A 22,737-nucleotide genomic window follows, 5' to 3' on the forward strand; every position below is an offset into this window, starting at 1 on the left:
CCATCGATAGATGCTCGGGTAATGATGATTGAGCAATCTGAAAGCTCAGAAAAAACCAGCAGCCAACAAGATTGGAGAACCCCTTTGGTAAACTACTTGAAGAACCCGGGTTCTCGCAGTAGGGACTTCAAAAGGAAAGCCTTAAAATATTTGTTGATCGACAACGAGTTGTATCGAAAGACGATCGACGGATTGCTTCTCAAATGCTTAGGGCAGGAGGAAGCAATGTTAGTCATGACGGAAGTCCATGAAGGGATCTGTGGTGCACATCGGGCTGAATTGAAAACAAAGTGGTTGTTAAGGCGACATGGGTATTTTTGGCCAACAATCACCCAAGACTGCATCGATTACGCGAAGGGGTGTCAATCGTGCCAAAGACATGGACCAATCCAGCAAGTACCTGCCGCACCGATGAACCCAATTATCAAGCCGTGGCCTTTTCGAGGTTGGGCAATGGACATAATAGGGAAAATTTATCCTCCCTCGTCGAAAAAGCACGGTTTCATTTTAGTAGCCACAGATTACTTCACAAAATGGGTTGAAGCGGCGTCATATAAAAGCGTGACACAAAAAACGGTTAGGGAGTTCATCGAAGAGCGAATTATTCATCGATTTGGAATTCCAGAGACTATCACTCGCGACCAAGGGACAGTCTTCACAGGCCAAGAAATACAAGACTTTGCTAAGTCGAGGGGTATCAAGATGATTCATTCGACGCCCTATTACGCTCAGGCTAATGGCCAAGCAGAAGCCTCCAACAAAATAATCATCGGATTGATTAAAAAGCATTTGGAGGACAACCCAAGGGAATGGGACTCATTATTGTCGACGGTGTTATGGGCTTATCGAACTTCCAAAAGATCAAGCCTTGGAGTCACTCCTTACATGCTAACGTATGGACAAGAGGCCGTGTTACCCCTGGAGATTACGGTACAATCATTAAGAGTAAAGCTCCAGGATGGTATGGCTAAAGAGCAGTACGATGAAATGATGTACACCAATATTGATGAATTGGGAGAAAACCGAGCCACAGCACTGGAAAAATTGATGGCTCAGAAGCGAAGGGTTGCCAAGGCTTACAACAAACACGTGAAAGCCAAGCGTTTCGACGTGGGAGACTTGGTATGGAAGACTATTTTGCCTATGAATCTCGACAGCGAAAAGTTTGGTAAATGGTCATCGAAGTGGGAAGGACCATACTTGGTAATAGACGCCCTCCCGGGGAATGCATATCGAGTAATGGAGATCGATGGAAGAGAACTACAACGTTCGATCAACGGGAAGTATTTGAAAAAATTCTATCCATCGATGTGGGAAATGCAAGGAGAATTAGAAAGCGAAGAGTAAGAAAGATCAATTCCATTCATTCAGTAAAAACTTTTTACAATCTTCCTCTCTTTCCCTCTCTTTCTTTCTTTCTCTTTCCTTCTTTCCCTTTCTCTTTCCCTTCCTCTTGCTCGCTCGCCCGAGCAGGCCCTTCTTGGAAGTGTTCCACGAAACGAACCACGAAGCCTCGCAGACGGCACTCCAACTTGGCGTTCTCCTCCCGCGCGCGGTGATGAGCCTCACCCAACTCTTCCAGTGTCGCCTCCAGGCTGTCCTTTTCGCCCTCCAGCCGCTGAAGGTGCTCTTTTCGACCCTGCAGAAGACCATTGGTAGAGTCCAACATGGCCTTGAGACCCTCCAAAGGGGCCCCAATGGAAGCCAAGGAACGGGTCTCGCAGGCTTCGGCCGGTTCGTGTTCCTGCTGCTCGGTTTCCTTCGGAGGCCTTCGCAGGTGTCGCTGGCTGGTAGTCGGGCGGTCGGAAACAATGTTCCGAAGTTGAAGGACGCTAGCATGAGAGGCATGGAGGGCTTCTTGGACGTTGCAGAGTTCCTTGTGCACCACTTCTCCGTTCTCAATCTCTTCGATCTTACACTAAACTTCATGTTCGGTGAGATCATGCTGAGACATGGTCGCCAGATTCCGGCGAAACTTATCCAGCCCATAGTCAAAGAGCGTGACAAACTCTTCGTAGTCCGACCGGAACGGGTGGTCGGAGGGAAGATTTTGAGGCGCAGAACGGGTGAGCAGGTTGTGAAGTTTATCAAGGGCTCGCGGTTTCACCACTAGCATGGTGTAGGTGTAACTCGGAAGGGAGATAATCTCCCTCCGGATAGCCGAGAACTCACGGCTGAAGTATGTAGGGGGAGACGAAGCCGTAGAAGAAGAAGCACGCTCCATTAAGGCTGTGAGGAAGTTTTCTCTAAGAATCAAAGGGCGAAAGGTTTGGATGAAGACGCACTCCGGGCAAGTGACCCTATTTATAGATAAAGGCCAAGGAACGGTTCGGCCCATGATGTCGAGTATCCGCCCACGACCTTCCGACGATCGAGGCGATAAAGGATAGTGGACGGTTATCGAGGCGAGAAGGTATATCGCGATTGGTGAAACACATAAGCAACCATAATGGCGTGAGTGGCGGGTTTTCCGCTGGCTATTAACCACGACGAACCGTCATGGCGATCTGAATTCAGAAGAAGAAATCGGAAACGACGCCTTTCATTAAATGCCGCATGGAAAAAGGGTGATCCTGAGAAGATCGCGTCATGATGAACTTTGGAGAATTGACACTAAGACCGCCAGTTCAATGATAGAATAAGATGATAAGGACAGGTGGCATTAATATGGAACTAGCAACAACGGACTACAATACGTGCTGTTCAAGACTCAAGACGAAACTATGAAGTTGCATTTCACTGTTGCGGTTGGCGTCAACAATCGCCTCCTTTCGATGGCTGGCTTGCATCATGTCAAGGTGCGGTGATTCGCAAGTTGCTTCTTCTTGTTTGATTGCCTTCAATTGTGCAGATAGTACTTGCGGGTGGTACAACCATCACTTTCCAGGGTATCAAGAATACTACGTCGATAAGCCAGCTCATTGTCGGCAAGAAGGGAATCTGTTTCCAACTTGTCGATAATCACTAGTTCACGCTGCCTTATCCTGAAGGACCTCAAAGTCGAGCTAAATGTGAGGAAAAGCTCATTAATGGCGAATCCAAGGGCACGACATTGGATCGGATAGGGCAAATGAGCCAGAAAAGCAAGGAGAGCTTTGATCTCGTCCTCGACGCACGCTTGGTTACATATGTAGGCATATCCTCCTTCTAGTAAGTCATGCAGGCGTAACCACTTGCTGCGAAGGTATGAATAGTCGCAGCGGAGAGTGTTCGATGGGCCAGCCGAGGCACTCGCCATGTTCATATGAACAACCCACGATTCGTTGGATAAGTCGTCCGTGCGGCCATCAGAAGCCGGTGAATCATCCGGGAAGAAAGTCAAATCAATAATTACATCAAGCAAGAATGTAGGGAAGTACCCACTTTCATTATCGGTTTGTTTATATCAACAAAGGATTTACCTTCATCGATTGGTTGCTCAAGTATAATGCTCGGAAAAACGAAAGAAGCAGGTCTTCTTAAAGGATGCGATAAGCCCAATGAGTGTCGACGGACTTTCGAGAGAACGTCCATTGCACTGGTTGGGAACAAAGAGGAGCGGTAGGAAAGCCACCACTTGTCGAAAAATGAGGTGCTACAAGGATGGTCAGAGAAGGCGACAAATACAAAGCGCCCGAGAACGGCATGAACAACTTCGATATGGCCCATCATGTCGGGTACCTCTTTCTTGCGACCAGAGAAAGGGAAATTCATGGAATACACCACCGGCATTGGAATCCCCCGAGTAAGCCCGAATTGGCGAGCACAATAATGAGGATTGTAAATCTCAAATCCTGACGAGAATTTGCCGCCACCGGACAAATTCATGGCTAAGTCAGTTGGGGCTAACACGCTCATCCAGAAAAGGCGAGAATCGGGATCTGCACTGGAGGAGCTATAGATGTCATTATCGACGGGCAGCCTGGAAAAGTCAAAGCTGGTGAGAGACAACGGTTCAATAAGGAAGTCGTCGAAAGCGGTAAGATTGTCGGGGGCACAGCGAAGGGTCCGATTGAACACCATGGGTACATCATCCCTTTTAATTTTCGATGATTCGGTTGTCGAAGTGAGCGCTTGATCAAAAAACATATGAGGAAAGTACACTCGGACCCAATAGTGCGGAATCCATAAAGGACCCGAAAAGGGGGCGGGATGATTGTCCATCAGCGAAGATTGAGCATCCGATAATCCCCGATATAATGAAGCCAGGAACATCCGGCCTAGGCCAATATCAACACCACATGCCGGTTCATATGCCATATCGAGGAATTCTGAGGAAATTCGACATGTGGGGAGACAAAAGACATATTTGCAAAGCCAACATAAAAGGAAGGCTGTATGTTCCCCGGGAAGGATGGGTCCTGAAGGTTTAGCATGGTGATCCATGAATTCACCGTACGGAAGGTCAAGGCAGTAAGACACGTCAAGGAAAAATTGGTTATCTAGAGGTCGAGAATTACCATCGATAAATGGAGAAAGACCGGTCAGAAACCAAATATCAAGAAGGGTAGGGGTCACTGGACCAATAGGCAAAAAGAAACAGTTCGATGACGGTGACCAAAAGCAACACAAACTACCGACGAGGCCATACTCCGAAGGATCAATGAATGTACCGCAAAAGGACAAAAGGACATCTATCCCTGGCTCGTGCCCGGTGTGGTAGCTGCTTCTCCTTCTAATCGTTTGTACCGGTTGTAAAACCGATGGTCGAAGCTTGGGTATGAAGAAAATCTATAGTTACTCGACGACCAAGCGAAGTACGAGATAATAGATTGCTCGAAGGGTAAGACTTCTTCAGAGCAATGGGGAAAGCTACTAATCGGTGAAGAGGGAGGTGGCAAATTTGTGAGATGCGGACCCAAAATTATGTGACCATTGCTGGGTTGGTGATCCATGAAGGATAAGGAAAGTTCCCTTTTGGCTTCATTGTGAGAGAAAGCGTCGAAGCGCGACAAGCAAGGAGCTGCGCGAGTACTCATGTGAACTTGATAGCAAAGTTCGTATGAATTGGCGTTTGGAGACAATCATTATTTATAAGGGATTTTGAAGTAACCGACTCGAGATTATGATGGCAGTTACTCGGACGTGGGCAATTACATGGATCGTGGCAATATGCAATACGGAAAATAAGGAGAAAGAAGGGGAGATTTTATTGACGAGAATCGGGATACAAAGCCGTCTTAACCCCCTCAAGCAGCTCGCAGAGTAAACGTTCAAACTTCTTATTTTTATCTATATACACATTCCTAGTATGACGTCTGTCTACCTCTGCCTGCATGACCCGAGCGCAATCAGCTCGTTTCTTCTCTTCTAAGGAAGCTGCGAGCGTTTTTAGTTGATCTTCTATAGAGGATCGACGGGAAAATCTTGTCGATCGCTGACTCCGAGTCTCCTCTAGTTCTCTCTCTATCGCCAGCCTTTGTTGCTCCGGGGTAGCCTCCTTCTTATCTAAAGCAGCAAGCTCGTCGACGGCGGATTGAAGGGACTGTTCTCCTTGAGTTACAAGTTGCCTCGCCCTTTGGGTCTCGGAGCTGGGAGAAAAGAGCTGATCGGGAAAGTTCGACAGAGCAAGCACCTTGTCCCGACACCGTCGAAAATGAATAAAGGGAGTAGGAAAGTGCTCCAAGAATGTTTTCAGCCGGCGGACTAAGCCTTCGGGAAGCTTCGCGCTGATTTCCTCTTTGACCGACCACTCCATCACGGATTGGATGTTTCGAATATTTGATGGGTTGTCAACAAAAGAGGCTACCCCTGAATGAACAAGGTCGAGGGAGCAAGATAGCATGATTCCCAGGTTGCTAAAAATCTACGAGTCGGGTAAGCTGCTTGATTCGGGCATACTCGGGTGATCTGAAGAGCGAGAAGATCCAGCAAGATGAACTTGAACGTCTTCGATGGGCGATAGAAGGAGAGAAGCAGCAGGAAGATCCCGGATAATATCCGCAGATGAAGGGTCTTCAGGTGTTGAGAGACCTTCAGCTATTAAAGGAGCTTCGACCATCGAGGTCGGGACAATGGCAAGGGTCATCGAAGAAGGTTCCCCTTGAGGCTCAGTAGGCGAAGGAGCTGCGGATTCAGGCAGATCCTTAGCAATGGCAATATCGCTAGACACCCCGGGTGGTGGATCAAGATCTACCAAAGGATCTACGGGACAAACAGTTGGAGACGCTTCGACAGGCCGAGGGACTATCGGAGATTCCACCGGAGATTTGCTCTTCTTCGCTATCATCTTTCGCCGTTTAAGAGAAGTGAGCGTCTCCTCATCAGCTCCGTCGTCGGAATCGTCACCTAACGGCGAAAATAAAGCAAAAATTACCTCGGGCCAGTAATACTACGAAGACCGGGAAGAAAAAGACCCACCCGAAACGGTCGTCGGACGTTTGCGACCACCAATCGAAAGGGCTCTGGTGGCGCCCTTTTTCCCGGTTTTCTTCAAAGCGGGACCGAAGGGCTGTATCCGGCTGCTCTGGAGGATGGATGAGATGGCATCTTCAAAAGGGCTTTCGAAGGCAAAGGACGTCCACCAGGTCGTAAACTCAGAAGTCACGCCGGGGCTAGAGCGAAGCATTGTTGGGATATCCCCCGAAAACCGCTGGTACATCATGGTGGTAATCTCGGCACAGCAGGTGAACGGTTCGTCAATCTTGATATTATACATTTTCTTGTCCATCGATGGGAAATCCATGAGATAAGGGATAGGCATAGGCACTGCCTGTCGAAGACCAAATTGCCTGGCGCAATAATGAGGGGAATATGGTTCGAAGCCTGGATAGAACCTACCCTTAAGACATAGCCAGATTGGAAGGTCTCTAGGGAATAGGATAAAGGTCCAAAAATCACGGTGATTGAACCGTTTCAAGGTTCGAGAGTTGAAGCAAAAATTGAACTCGCCTGAGCGGTAAGGAAAGAAATCTATTTGATCAGCCTCGTAAGACAGAAGTTGTCGAAGAAAGAACCGAAAAGGCTGAACATCACTAGGAACCTTTGAAGGGACAGCTTGGAGTAGTCGTATACCAAGCTTCAAAGGGACCATGTTGGGATTGAAGGAAGGGACGCTCTCAAACATGAAAGGGAAATAGAATGCAATCCAAGATTGAAGAATCCAGAGCGGCCTTGATAGTACACCATCCTCTTCGAAATTCGACATTAGTCGAGCGGCATAAGAAACACTCCTATACTGAAACGCAAGAGCAAGAGGGCCAAGGGCAACAAGATTCCCTTTTGCTAGAAGTAGGGCGAGATCATAATAGTCCTTGGACACTTTGAGTGTTGGGCTAAGGAATAGATATTTCGACAGCCAGAAAAGAAGGAAGGCTGTTCGTTCTTCGACGTAAACATCCCCGGACGTTTTACTATAGGCATCGATGAACTTCCCATAAGCAAGAGAATCGTCAGAAATGGGGCAATCCTTAGTTTTTCCTAGATTCTTGACCGAGGCCCCATAAGGAGAAAGACCAGCTATGGCGAAAGTATCTAGAAGGGTTACAGACATGGGACCCCACGGGAAGAAAAAGCAATTAGTGGAGGAAGACCAAAAGCTTGTAACGGACCCCAGCAGACCTCTATTCAAATCATGGGACAACATGCTGACCTCAAGTCTTGTCCCGATTTGCGCTGCTTTCCCGGGAGGCCAACCTGTTGGAGTATCCTCTTGAAGCCTTTGGAACCAAGCATAAGCCCTATCATCAAATGACGGAAAACTCCTAAATCGCTGAGCCGGCATGGACCAAATGTCTTTTAGCGAAGAAGCTTGAATGGGAAGCTGCTCGTCGGCCCGCATTGGAAAGCAAGACCGAAGAGATAATGGAATGTGGAGATGATCATGGAGACTAGGCCCGAGAATGAGACCGGCGTGCTCTCGTCGAGAGTTCAATAACTTGAGGAAACAATGATCGGCGTCATCACTATTGATGATCCCATCGAAGCGGGCGATGAGTCGGTAAGAAAGGAACTCGGGAGTTTCGGTCGCCATGAAAGCTTGGAATGCTCAGAGAAAAGGGTTTAGGGTTCAAGGAAAATTGCTAATGAGGAAAGACGACAATTGGGAGCTTTTTCAAGATCCTTAAAAGTAAGACGAAGAAAGGGCCGGTGCGCGGTACGAAGTCGAAAAGTTGCGTTTTGGGAGAAGAGATCAAAGGGAAAGCGTAATCATCATTTATACAGCTGGAGATCACCAAACCGGAGGAAGATATTTTAAAAGAGGTAAATCTTCGATTTACATCTTTTAAGGGGGCATATGTTGACACTTAAAATAATCCAAGAGAGACTCGTGACAAGCACGTAAGGAAGCAATAATCAGCTACAGGAAGGAACACTAAAGCAAGGAACGTTTCAATCAGAAAGGTGCCACGTGTCGAGATAAATTCTGGCGCCACTTCCTTCTAGAACAAGAAAAGCGCGCGGAGGGAGGCCACGATCGAAGCGGTTGGCGGTAATCCCCACGAGGTAAAAAGAAAAGGCGCGAAGACTAGGAAACCGTCATCCACGTGGCTTATGGAAAAGAGCAAAGCGTGGGGCCAAAGGAAGAAACCGCTCGGCGGTTACCAAAGAGCTTGTCTATAAATACCTCGCAATAGCAAGATACACACACACACACAACAAATCCAAAACACTTGCATTTTCAAATTAGCTCTTAGCTCTTAACCTTTAGCCCTTAGCCTAGCCTAGCTGTAGTTTTCGGATCCCCGTCGTCGATTCAATTTCGGCGAGTATCATATCCAGAGTTAGGTGTCGTCGATTAGATTCCGGCGTCTACTCATTAGGTTCAGTACCGTCGATTAAATTCCGGTGTTGCACCTTTCACCCATCTTGTCCGATACCGTCGATTCAATTCCGGTATTGTGTCCTATAGTTCCCCGTCCAGTCTTGTCGATTGAATTCCAGCATTGTGTCCTACATTATCTCCCGATCCTGTCGATTCAATTCCAGGGTCACGTCGAAGTCCGTCACATACTGTTACTATTGCACATTGGGCCGTCGAAGTTGTCGAAAGCCCGTTTGTAACGCGTCCTTTTGTGTAAATCTATTGCATTTGACATTCTCTGTCCAAAACCGACCCGGAACCCCTTTTCGGAAAACGAACGGATTAAGTTCGATAAAAGATTCTCGCGTAAGCAACCTCATTGGGCTATAGTCAATCTGGGATTAGAACCCATTACCAGCAAAGCCTTGTCAAGGGATTTTAACGCGCAACGGGGACAACGGGACCGCATTCCTTGAGCCCCGCATTGATTGCATCACCGATACTATTGGAAAGTTTGGGATTTGTTTGTTCTATGGGATGGACGTTTTTCATGATGGATGCCTAATTGTCAAAATCCTGCTTTAAGATTAAATTTGGAATAGATCTTAGCTTGAACAAGGTCGAGAAAAAGGAAAGGATTGTGTGGCTTAGCTCAGTATTAAATTGTGATTTACAGTATGAAGCATTGGCTTGGCTTTGTGGAGGTTTGAGTTTCTCCTGCAATTTGGCTTCAACAAGGGCCAGCCCGGCCTCCTCCAATTCTGGCCCTCCTTGGATTCACATTATACTTTTAACTGGAAGGTAAATGTGTCACAATGGTATAAGTCCGGGGTTTCTAGCGTCACAACGAAAAATCTAGGGTCAATGTCTCACAATGGATATAGTTTAGGATTTTTGACGTCCAAAAAAAAAAAAAATCAGAGTAAATGTGTCACAATATGCATAGTTTAAGGTTTTTGACGGTATTTTTTCTAAAAAAAATATTAAAGATACTAAAAAGAGAGGGGTGAATATCACGAAAAACACCAAACCGGTACATCGGTGATAAATTTACCCCAAAATATTTTTTTACCACAAAAAATCTCAAACTGGTACACATATAAGAAATTTATCTTAAATTTTTTTTTGGACCATTAAAAACCCTAAATTGGTACACATTTGATAAATTTACCCCAAATTGGTACACCTATGACAAGTTTATCATCCATTAATTTTTATTAAATTTTATCATCAAATTGCCTGGTTGGATGACACGTGATAATTGCCGAATGTACACATTTGGGATTTTTATCCTATGTTTATCGGATATATATCAATTTGGGGCATTTCATGATATTAACTCAATTAATGGAAACTAACAGAGGGTAAATTCGATACAATTGTACTAGTTTGGAGTTTTTTGTGGTTGAAAAAATTAATTTGAGATATATTTATCATGGGTGTACCAATTTCAAGTTTATTGTAATCAAAAAAATAATTTGAATAAATTTGTCACAAATGTACCTGTATGGGATTTTTTATGATCATAAAAATTATTTAGGGTAAACTTGTTACATATGTGCCGGTTTAGGATTTTTTGTACGATTGATTAACTCAAAAGAGAGGTAGTCGCCCTCTCCATACAATTATCATAGGAAGATCACTTCATAATTTATTAAAAATTTCTATTTCTTGTCAATTTTTAAATTATATTATTCTTGGAATTTTCCTCTAATGATTTTTTAGCACTTTTTAATAGTTATATCTTCGATGAAATGAAAAATAGCTGTATAAAAAAGGGGTGAATATCTTCAATCTTTTAGTTGCCGTCTTTTCATGGAGAATGAGACATTTTTGAAAAATATTTTTCAGCAAATCATTTTTTAGGAAAATAACAATATTTTTCGATGTTTGGCTAAAACCTGAAAATAAATGTTACTATAGAAAAATAATCAAAAAAGTCAGAAACCTATTGTAATCGTGCCAATTCAACCATTTAGCCGGTCAATGCTGACATAGACACTTTTTAATAATAATTTTTCTTTTCAATTTTTTTATTTTATCTTTATCTTTTCTTTTTTTTCTCTTTCGGTTTGTTTTTTTCTTGCCACTGGTCGGCGAGGGTTGTCGTAGCACGCCGGCCATTGGGCAAGCCCATCACAGCCACTAGCGAGGCCATGGCCGCCTTCGACCTCGGTTGATGAGGCCCTAGCAAGGTTGGCCTCGCCCATATCTGGGCTAGGCGCCCTTGTCTGCAACCGTGCGTCCCGATAGCTTGGGTTAGAGAGGCATGCTCGCGAGCAAGGCAACCGTGCCCACACCCGCGATGGCCTCACCCAATGGTCGGTGAGGAGAAAGAAAAAATAGAAAGAGAAAGAAGAGAAAAAATAACAAATAAAATTATTAAAATATTATTAAAAATTATCCACATAAGTGTAGGCCGGCCCAATAAATTGAAACAAATGCGGGAGGATTAGTATTCAATTGACGGAAAAATTTTTTAGGACTGAATAGACACAATCGTTATAGATTTAAGACTTCTTTTATAATTCCGCCCGTTAAAATGTTTTCCACGTTTGGTACGGTTGATTTCCTAAGAGAAAATAGCCACAAATTTTGAATTTTGAATTATTTTTTCCTTTTCTTTTGTTTCCTACTTCCACGGTTGGCGCTGGCTGCTCACGAGATCAACGCTTTACATTTGCACCATTACTCTCGAGAGTAGATCATAAAAAATAGGAAAAATGAGGAGGGAGAAAAAAAAGCAGCGAAGAGCAATGCCTCTCTCTCTCTCTCTCTCTCTCTCTCTCTCTCTCTCTCTCTCTCTCTCTCTCTCTCTCTGCAGCGATCCTTTGCGATTTCGGTTTGTGATTATTGAACATTTCACGTTTTGGTCTCGGATTTCATTTCGACGGAACCCGATTTCAAGGCGTTCTGGCAAGTAGAGCGACGGTGGTCCCATTGCTTCGGTGCATCGGTTCGCCATCGAGCGACGTGCTGAAGACCAATGGCTTGACGGTTTTCGATTCTAGCGCCGGCAGCGGCTAGAGCCGTAAGAGCGAAGGCAAGAAGGAAGGGTCGTGGAGGCCTCACCCTAGGTCTATCACGGCCCCCCAAGCCAAGGAGATGGCCTCGCCCCGAGCCTTCGTGGCCCCGTTGGCTGAGGGTGAAATGGCCCTCTCCCCCGGTCCGAGTGAGCCCTTCTCGACGGTCTAGGGTGGTCGAAAAAAAAATTGAAAATAAAAAATACAAAAATACAAAAATTTGAATGGAAAATTAAATAAAAAATCCATGTATGACGATTTTGTTGGAAAGGACATCTAAATGATCTATTTTACCTCGATATGGTACTTAAGTGAACGGAGAAAAAAAGTTATGATATTCAAGCGAGTGTCATACAAAAGTTATAGCATTCCTGCTATTCTTATCCCCGTAATTGCTCCTTGTTAATGATCCTAAAAACATCTTGAATTCTAATTTCATGTAAATGGTATATTGGGATTGCACGGGGCCTTCGGGCTTTCTTTGTTATTTTGCTCTTTCCCATATGGTATAAAAAAGACTAGGGAAAACACCATAAAAAACCCTAAACTATACCATTGTGACACATTTATCTTAAACATTTTTTTGTGATACCAAAAATCCTAAACTTATACCCATATGATATATTTATCCCAAATATTTTTTTTTTATGACACAAAAAATCCCAAACTTATACTAATGTGACATATTTATCCCAAAATTATCTTTTTGTCACACAAAAAAACTCCCAAACTTATAGGCATGTGACTCATTTACCATAAATTTTGAGGTAAATGTGTCAAACAATGAGTCCTAATTTCAATTGATGCTCGCAACTTTAAGTAAATGTTATTTTGGGATTCCCACCTTTAGACAAATGTTCTTTTGGGATTTCACGGTGCCTTTGGGTATTCTTTATAATTTTTCTCTTTCCTATACCGTACAAAAAGACTACCGATGTCATACATTCATTGCCTGCAAGATACCAATCAAATATACACTGCATGTGAATTTATATGTGTACATCCAAATAACATAAACAGTCATCCTCGCATGATTATCTCTTATCAATTTGTAAATAAATAAAGCCTACTAAAAAATAAAGAAAATTAATTTGAGGTAAATGTGAAATGGGGTGCCGGTTTGGATTTTTTTGCGAAATAAAAAATTAATGAGGTAAATGTATCATGGCATATCAATTTGAAATTTACCATGGTATTAACTCTTGCCAATGTATTCACAAGAGGGAGAAGATGTCGTGGATCAAGTTGTCTGGTAAAGACACTAATGAAACCGGCTTCGTTACGTGCGATTCGATCGTACGCCAAAGAATTTGACTTGGATCCGATTGTGGGCAAAGCTCTCGGCCACGGATATCATTCTAGGGCTTCTTTGAATTCTGCCACCCGAAGGGCTTTTAAAGTTGAAGGCTTTGTTTTCAGATGGTGAGCAAGCAACTAAAGGACCATTGTACGATATGTTTGTTTCATTTGATGAAGACCTTTGCAATAAACAGCAAAAGAAGAAGAAGAAGAAGAAGAAGAAGAAGAAGAAGAAGAGGAAGAAGAAGAGGAAGAAGAAGAGGAAGAAGAAGAAGAAGAAGAAGAAGAAGAAGAAGAAGAAGAAGAAGTTTTTATACCTTGTAGAAACGTATAATGGTTCAAGGGTCCCTCTATTTGAGCAAGAGAGTAGGGGCAAACATTATGCAGCTTGATTTGGCTTAATGAATGTCGAATGGAACAAATCTTGTAGAAACGTATAATGGTTCAAGGGTCCCTCTATTTGAGCAAGAGAGTAGGGGCAAACATTATGCAGCTTGATTTGGCTTAATGAATGTCGAATGGAACAAATCTGTATTACCATTATTTGACCCCAATTGTATGCAAGTCGAAGCAATTTATGTTTCGTATCGAATCGAAACTGATTGGTAAAACCTTCGATTCTTTTAATGTGCTCTTTGTTGTTGATTCTTTGAACTTACAAATTCACACAAACATGGCACAGCTCAAACAGTAAATTAGTATTCTCATAGAGAAAATGTACCTCATAGATACATACTTATATATAGTAAAAATTCCAGCTGAACTAGATTATAAACTCTAAGCTATTTCAAAATTTGATGATGGATAATAAAAATTAAAAAATGTTCCAGGGAATAATCTCGCACCTTGTTTTGATTTTCAAAAAGCTGAACCGAAATTAGCAACAAAAATGGTTATGTTAAATATTTGAGTTTTTTTACCCAAAAAAAAAAAATTCAAGTTTATCTTCTTTTGGGCAGCAAAGTACTTCAAAGTTGTCTTCGAAATCAAATTATAAAACATGTACCATGGTTTGATCTCGCAGTTTTTTTTTTTTTTCAAAAAGCTCAGCTGAAACTAAGCACAAAAATGTTTATGTTCAAATTTCGAGTTTATCTTCTTTTGGTCAACAAAGTACTTCAAAGTGATCTTCGAAATCAAATTGTCAAAATGTCTTTGCCACATTAATATTTCCAAAATGCATAACCTTAATCTTCCAAGAGTGCACATAAATGATACACCCCTAAATTTTCTATTTCGCTTGAAAAAGAAGAGAAATATGAGAAATATCTTATCCAAAACACCCTTTCATATGTCCATTATCTAAAACACTACTATTAAAATCTTTCCTCAAGAGGTTCATATTTACAACTAAACTAAGCTAAACTTGAAAGAAGTGTAACTTAGGTGCATGTTTACTGTCAAAAGAGAGTGAATAAGAATGAGCAGTGTAAGGCTCCTTCAAGTTTAGAAACCCCCCGACCAAAAAACAAAAAAAAAAGTTTAGAAATTCGAATCTTCATATGCTTTTAAAAGGACCCCTATTTACAAGGAAATTTAAAGATAACTTCAGCATTTTGGGAAGCTCTTCGATAGCTGAGCACATTTCGGCTCACACTAAGTACTTTGAAAAGATCAGCTGTCTCTAGACGTTTTTGTCCATGTTGCGCATGCAAATCAGCCTTGATAATCATCTTCTCCAGCCCAAGTGTATCACCAAGAAGAAACTTAATCAGGGCCAGCAGATGTTTCGACCCAAAACTATTAGCAAAACTGATGATCTCCACTCTCTTGAGATGTTTTGCCAAACATTGAAAGTTTCCCTTCCGTGAACGCAAAAGATCTTCTTCGTCAAAGTTAAAACGTGCTTCAAATTCTTTGTCAACCCCAAACTGCACATAGTTAACCATTTAAGAAACTTACTTCAAATTTGATGCGGATCCACGAAAAAAAAAGCCTCACTAAAATGTGAAAAAAAAAAGCAACTTTCATTAGTCCATCAAGATGATAGTTCTAGTTCATATCGAGTATTAATGAATTTGAACTCTTAAATATGTCTACACAATGAAACATCTTCTCTTTCTAGGTACTCATCGCTAATGAAACATCTTCTCTTTCTAGGTACTCATCGCTAATCTATTAGTTCAAGATCCTAACGCTGCATGGCAGCAAAAGAACCTCCAGTATGATACTGCAGTTACTTCTCTTTTTTTTTTTGGTCAAGACACTGCAGTTACTTTTGGACATGACCTAAAACAGCCTACGGTGGCCCCGCACAAATGTAGAGTATGCTGACTAAGTTACTTTCAAATTTCGGATGTTGGAATAACTAAGGGTTCGAGATCGGTCATCTTTATGTGCTTCTAAAGTTTTAACTCACTGTTTAAACATTCATGCGTAGAGGAAGTTAGAACAAGAAGCAAACTGAAAATATCATACTGAGGGAACATACTTTCAATAGGGAGAGGCCAGTCAGATATATGACTAATTTTTCCAGGCATTGGAAACTTTGTAGCATGTACGCTATGCCAGGAAGGTCCCATTGACAAACTCGTGCGCGTAGTATCAGATTCTGACAATTTGACAATGGAGATAGCACTCCTTTCATCTCCAACACGTACAGAATCTAGGCACATCAAGCAAGCAAAATAGAAAAATCAATTAGTATTTATTTTCCTGTTTAACTTGAACAAAGAATAACAAAACATCCTTTGACCCTGTCTCTCAATCGGAAAAAGACCTATAAGGATACTAAAGGAGAAATGAACATATGAATCTCTTTAGGAATCGAGACTATTTACATAAAACTTGTGACACTTGAAGGATCTGACAATTCTAGTAGTTCTCACATGAGACAGCAAACCACGTTATTGACTGAAGTTTCCAAGAAAATCCATCCATTGCCTCTGTAAAATATTCTGAGAATACTATTCTGTAAGAGTATTATGGAACAGCAGCCTAGTGTGATGAGAGAGTAAGACTAATCACGGACATCATTCAACACGAGCACATCTTATAAAGGTTAAAAATACCGAGCTGGTACCTGCAAACACCAACCGCCAATGGTGATCTTAGGAACTTCGCATAGCTTCTCAAGAAGTTTCGTTAGCAAATCACAGCACATCATCATGTCACCAGGCACATCAAAATCTATCTTGGCTTCAACCAAAGAAGATATATCGTCGAGTCTGAACATGGAAGAATGACGACCTGATACACGCAACGACAGCAAACGTGGAGCCCAAAGTTTCTCTGTGTTAGAGAAGCTGTCGCCGATGAGCACCAACTCTTTCACACTCATCGAATCTATGATAATGTTCTTCACACCCCTGCACCAATGTAACTCGAGAGACTCTAAAATAGGACTTCCCCTGACAATTCTCTCTAGGATATCATCACTCAACTCCGAATATTCAATCAACAGGACCTTAAGACAAGGCCACCTAATGGTAGTACTCAACGAAAAACAGCACAAACCAACTTCCAGGCGCACCAACCAGCTCAAGCAATACAAGAACGGCGGCAGTTTATACAAGAACTGCAGCCCGGTAATCAGAAGCAGGCGAAAATCCTCCACGCAGCACGCCTCCGCGAAGCGGAGCCAGAGGTCGAGCTTGGGGCGGCAGGCCTCGTCGTACTTGAAGTGGGTGATGTGGAAACTCTTCACCGAGGGCGAGGTGCACCGAATCAGGACGCTGTCAACAAGGGACGGGAAGTCAAAGGTGTAGGTGCCGTGATTGCGGCGCTGGAGTCCATGGAAACCATGGAAAACGAGGTGGTTGGTGGTGGTCCAAGTGGACCGCCACCACTTGGAGAGGACGCTGGTCTTGACGACGTCTTCGAGCAGCAGGAACGAGAAGATGCGGCAGATCACGTCGTCTGGCAAGGCGCTGATGAGATCCCTAGGCCTCAAAGGAGGAGCTCGGTTTCCTTCTGTGCGACTCGGCCGGTCGCCGGAGGATTTGCGGTGGATGACGCCGTGGACGTTGGTCCCCGCCATGGATTTGAAATTCTGAGGTTTCCGCGGATGTTCCCCCGACTTTTCCAAGGTTTTTGCTTTTTCTTTTTTCTTTCTACCCTTTCCCTCTTTATTCTAATTTCTGCAAAACTCAATTTGATTAGATCAATTAGTTATTGATTCGATTTGGAATATATATTTTTTCCTCTTTGATCCGATTTACTATCCTTTTTTAAACAGTCTTATCCTTCAATTTTTTTTATACTTATTCCATTTTTAGGCTGAAAATTTTCTTTATCGGAATTTTTCTCTTTTGAGTTATTTATGCAAGCATGACTGAATAATGAATCTGATTGCAAAAACAAATTAGAAGATTTCGATGGGAGGAGGACTAAAATTAAACTTATGCGTAGAGAGAAAAAAAATGTATTAAGAAATCGACTTACGTGATATACTAACTCATTCAATATTTTCTTTATTTTTTCATCCCCTTATAAATGTGTGTTTCTTAGACACCTAGGATAAAAAGATTCTTAATTTTGGCTCGGTATGCTCCTCACTATTTTTCAGTTAGACAAAGGTTAAGGGCACACCTCTCGTCCTTTGATTTGCGATATGAAATAACATCGAATTAACAATAACGATTTTGTGAAAATAAAATTAAACTCAGAATGAATACGGGAGAGATATTTTTTATTTGGTTTGCAGGATAATCTAAGAATAAAATCAACAAGCTTGAAACTCTTTTAATTAGTTTAACTACGTGAAGAGTAAATCCTAATATTATAATGTTGTTTCTTCGAATTATAAATTTGATATGTAACTTACAAGTTACTCGCATCTAATTATAATCATAAAAGTAAGATTAGAACTATAATGCAATATCCGATGATTATAAGTCAGTCAAGAATTATTACGACCTTTTAATATAAATTCTATCAAATTACTTTTAATGGGTGTAATAATACAAATCATGAACTATTAGTAATTTTTGCAATAAATTATTATTTACCCAGTATAATAAAATTCACATTATTTAATTATGGCACTTAACATCTTCATTATTTGTGTTTAATAATCAAGTTATCTGATAATTTAATTTTCACTTAATTGAGTATTCTAAAATCCTAGAATGGTTGCTCATCTACTGAGCATCATGCACCAGCTAATCGTAACATTAAATTAAAATGAAGGCTCTCTATGTTTCGTTAAAAAAAGAATGATTTGTAAAATATTTTCTTGAAAAATAATAACTTTTATCTCTCGAAATAATTAATCAATAAAAAATAGTTTTGTATGGAAATATTTTCCATTTATCATTTTGCAAGCAATAAAAATGATTATTTTTAGAAAAACCTTCTTTAAATTATTTATTTTTTGCGAAACGAATAGAGTCTAAATTAAAATATTATAATGGTTACCCTATAACCAATCGTGTATGTTAGATTCTTATTCTCGAATCTACCCGGCACCCATTAGATCATGCATGCTCGCTTTTAGGTCTCTAAAGACTCCCTTGTTTTGACAAATCACATGTTGAGTTCATTAATAATAGGCCTAAAAAAATTTAGTAAACCTCATAATTTTTTATGAGATTTTTTTCCTTAAAATTACTGAATAAGTCCTACAACTGTTCCAATAATGCGCTTGAGTGTGAAAACTCACATTTCGTGCATTTAAGTCCTCAAACATTCAACTTGGATGCACAATTTTTTAACCTTTTCTATTCTTTTAATATCCCCCAACTATTAATTAAAACAATCTCACCCGAACATCCGACAAAACTTGCCGGAGCTAATGGAAAGACTAATGATTAAAAATCGAATCCCGAAATACTGATTAGTTCCGATTACAACTTTCTTGCCGGGAAAAAACCAAACTAAACCACAAAAAGGGTTATGTTAAAATTCCACTTTATCTTCTTTTGGGTAGCACAGAAGTACTCCAAGTTCGAGTCTTTGAAATCAAACGCAACCAAATTACAAACAAATTTTCAGACACAGAAAGCAGAGCAATTTCTCAACCAAAACATCCCTTTCATATGTCGAAAATTCGCTGCTGTTAACCTCCTTCCTTAAGGAGGTTCATATTTGCAAATGATCCAGTTTAAATCAGGAACATGTTAAAAACCTGATATCACAGTTCATGTAACTTTACTGTCAAAAGCGAGTGAATAAGAATGAGCAGCGTAGGGTGCAGGGCAACATACCCTTGCCATGAGATCAACCCAAAACCGGGATTTTCGCATGCTTTTATGAGACACCTATTCGAAAGGATAATCAAAGATAACCTCGGCATTTTTGGAAGCTCTTTGATATCTGAGTACGTTTCGGCTCGTGCCAAGTAGTTTCGACAGAACAGCAGCGTCAAGGCATTTTTGTCCGTGGCATGTGGGCAATTCAGTCTTGATAATCAACTTCTCCAGCACAAGTGCTTCCCCAAGAAGAAACTTAATCAGGGCGAGCAGATGTTTTGACCCAAAACTATTAGCTCCAAAACCGATGATCTCAACTCTCTTGAGATGTTTTACCAAAAAGTCGAAGTTCCCCTTCCGTGATGGTAAAAAATCTCCTTCGTCAAAGTTAAAACGTTCTGCAGATTCTTCAAAGAGGTCAAGCTGCACAAAGATACCCCATTTAAGAAACTTACTTCACATTAGAAGATGATCCACAAGGGAAAAAAATTCATCTGCTAACTAAAATTTCAAACAAACAACCATCATTTGTCCACCGCACATGCTAGTTAGTTTTACTTTATAAGCAGTACAGATCAATTGGATCTCTTAAACTCGTCCATACCATATAACATCATCTCTCTCGAGGTGCTCATATTAGTTCAAGATCCTAATGTACATGGCAGCAAAAGAACCTTCTGTACATCAATGCAGGTTACTTTAAGACATGAAAAACAACAGCTTAATATTGCCCTGTACAAATGTTGAGCTGACTGACAGAGTTATGGGCAATTTTCAATTGCTAAAATAAATACAGAGTTTGAGACTGATCATCTTTTTGTGCTTCCAAAGTTGTAAATCACTGTTTAAACATTCGTGCAAGAAAGAAGACAGCAGAAGAAGTGAACTGAAATATCATAGCAAAGGAGCAAACCTGAAGGGGGAGGTCAGTCAGGACTATGTCTAATTTTTCCAGGCACTGTGAACTTTTTAGCAAGTATGCTATCCCGGGAAGGTCCCATTGACTAACTGGCCCATGTAGTATCAGGTTCTGACATTTGAAGAATGGAGAAGGCAGTCCTTCCAACTCCAAAAGGGACAGAATCTAAGCAGCGAGCAAGCAACAAAGAAAATATAATTAATATTTCTTTTCCTGTATTACATGAATAAAGAATAACAAAATTACGGTCCATCCAGACAATCTATCCTTTGATCCTGTCTCCCAGCCGGGAAAAGAGCGATAGGAAACCACAAGCGGAAATAAAAAGTGAATCTCTTTACGAATCGACAGTCTTTACATATGCTTCTCATGTAAAACTTGTGATCTTTGAATGATCTGAAAATTCTATTAGTTAGTTCCATGAGACATCAAACCTCGTTACTGACGGAAGTTTCCAAGTGAATCTGTCCATTGCCATTTTAAAATAATATGAGAAATCTCTGTAAGATATATTATCGAACAACAACAAAATGTGACAAGAGACCATGATTTGGTTCTGCCAGCCTAAGATGACTAGATCCATTATTCTGTCATATTTCCAGATAAATGACTTTTCTATATAAACTGAAAGAATGAATTGAAAAGGCACACCTTCAAATGATCTATTTATACATCTTTCTTTTTTTTTTTTGCGAAAATCAAGCGTCTAATAATGTTGTGTTGAGTAGCATCCATAATAATTAACAATATCTAATGAATTGAAAAGGCACACCTTCAAATGATCTATTTATGCATCTTTTTTTTTTTTTTTGCAAAAATCAAGCGTCTAATAATGTTGTGTTGAGTAGCATCCATAATAATTAACAATATCTAATGGCATTCATTGTCCCCAACAGAGTGATCCCAGATCCATTTATTGGAAATTAAACAGAGGGAAGAAGCTCTGTGGTTCGCATGGTTCGCTATATGTTCTTAAATTATAATTTGAAACACTACCAGCAACTATTTATGCAGGCATTCACAATAATGCTGAGAATGCCACAGAGACCTGAGGTCACTCGACCTGGGCAGCAAACATGACTAGACGGTGCTAATCACAGACACTTATAAAACGTAAAAATAATGAGCTCGTACCTGCAAGCACCAACCGCCAATGGTGATTGTAGGTACTCCGTGCAGCTTCTCAAAAAATCCCTTCACCAAGTCGCAGCACATCCTCTTTTTATCAGATACAAGAGTTCCAGTTCGAATTCGAATGGAAAAAACTAACTCAGCTTCAACCAAAGAAGATACATCGTCAAGTCTGAACATGGAATCATGATACCATCTGCCTAATACACGCAGTGACTGCACATGCGGGGCCCAAATTCTGTCCGGATTAGAGAACCAGTGATCGTTGAGTACCAACTCTTTCACGCTTGTTGAATCTATTATAATGTTCTTCACTCCTTTGCACCCGCGGAACTGAACGGACTCTAAAACAGGACTTCCACTGAAAATTCCTTCAAGTATATCATCACTCAACTCTGAATATTCGATCACCAAAGTCTTAAGACATGGCCACCTAATAATCCCACCCAATGAGAAACAGCACAAACTGACTTCCAGACGCGCCAACCAACTCAAGCTATACAAGAACTGCGGCAGTTCATACTTTACCGGCGAGAAGAAAGACGGCCTCAGGTGGAGCTCCTCCACAGGGTGTCCCGCCGCGAAGCGAAGCCATAGGTCGACCTTGGGGCGGTCGGGCTCATCGTACCTGAAGTCGGTGAGGTGGAATTTCTTCACCGTGGGCGAGGTGCACTGGCTCAGGACTTTGTCGACGAGGGACGGGAAGCCCAAGGTACCGATCTGTCCATCGAAGACAAGGTCGGTGGTGGTGGTCCAAGTTGACCGCCAGCGCTTGAAGAGGACGCTGGTCTTGACGGCGTCTCGGAGGGGCAGAAACGAGAAGATGCGGTGGATCGCGGCGTCTGGCAAGGGGCTGATGAAATCCCTAGGGCTACTACTCCGTTTCAAAGGAGAAGGAGGAGGATGTGGGTTTTCTTTGGTGCGATTCGGCCGGTCGCCGGCGTATTCGCGGTGGATGGAGCCGTGCACGGAGTTCTCCGCCATGGATTAGAAATTCTAGGGCTTCTTCTGCGGACGTTTCCCGAGTTTCTATCCTTTAATGTTCCCTTTATACTTACCCTATTTTTGTGGCAATGTGAAAAAAGAATTTTTTTTTTCCCGGCTGTGGAAAAAGAGTTGAAGAGCCAAAATTAAACTTAAACTCAGAGAAAAAAAAAAAGAAATCCACACAATTTAGTGGTACAATAAGGGCACACATGGTAATACTTTTACTTTCGAAATCAACTTCTAATCAGAAGTTGATTTTTCTACTTTTACTCAAAAGTAAAAGTTTATTTTTTTACATTTACTTTAGAAGTTAATTTCTGATAAGGGAAATTTGTTTAGTATGGGTTAAAAATTTTACTTTTAAAACATTATTAACACAAAATCTTTTATGAAAAATTATTGTCGATGGTCGAAAATTTTCTACTTTATTTTTAAATTTTTAAAATTTCTTTAGGAAATAATTTTTATTATTAAGAATATTATGTATTTTTTAAAAATAAAAAATTATTATTTATCTTTTACTTC

At 41.3% G+C, this 22,737-nt stretch overlaps 2 protein-coding genes across 2 annotated transcripts; both read right to left on the reverse strand.

The window, feature by feature from the left end:
* Window positions 1-14,541: 14,541 nt before the first annotated feature.
* LOC125314366 (F-box protein At5g03100-like) lies at window positions 14,542-17,023 on the reverse strand. Its single transcript, XM_048276488.1, has 3 exons — window positions 16,067-17,023; window positions 15,476-15,649; window positions 14,542-14,915 (listed from the first exon to the last, which is right to left on the reverse strand). The coding sequence occupies exons 1-3, from the start codon at window positions 17,021-17,023 to the stop codon at window positions 14,565-14,567; spliced, it is 1,482 nt and encodes a 493-aa protein (XP_048132445.1). The 3' UTR covers window positions 14,542-14,564.
* Window positions 17,024-19,198: 2,175 nt separating this feature from the next.
* On the reverse strand, window positions 19,199-22,209 carry LOC125313996 (F-box protein At5g03100-like). The gene is made up of 3 exons (XM_048275452.1): window positions 21,229-22,209; window positions 20,089-20,259; window positions 19,199-19,598 (listed from the first exon to the last, which is right to left on the reverse strand). The coding sequence occupies exons 1-3, from the start codon at window positions 22,207-22,209 to the stop codon at window positions 19,245-19,247; spliced, it is 1,506 nt and encodes a 501-aa protein (XP_048131409.1). The 3' UTR covers window positions 19,199-19,244.
* Window positions 22,210-22,737: the final 528 nt, after the last annotated feature.

The sequence above is a fragment of the Rhodamnia argentea genome, chromosome 3 (assembly GCF_020921035.1).
Source record: "Rhodamnia argentea isolate NSW1041297 chromosome 3, ASM2092103v1, whole genome shotgun sequence".
Classification (NCBI taxonomy): domain Eukaryota; kingdom Viridiplantae; phylum Streptophyta; class Magnoliopsida; order Myrtales; family Myrtaceae; genus Rhodamnia; species Rhodamnia argentea.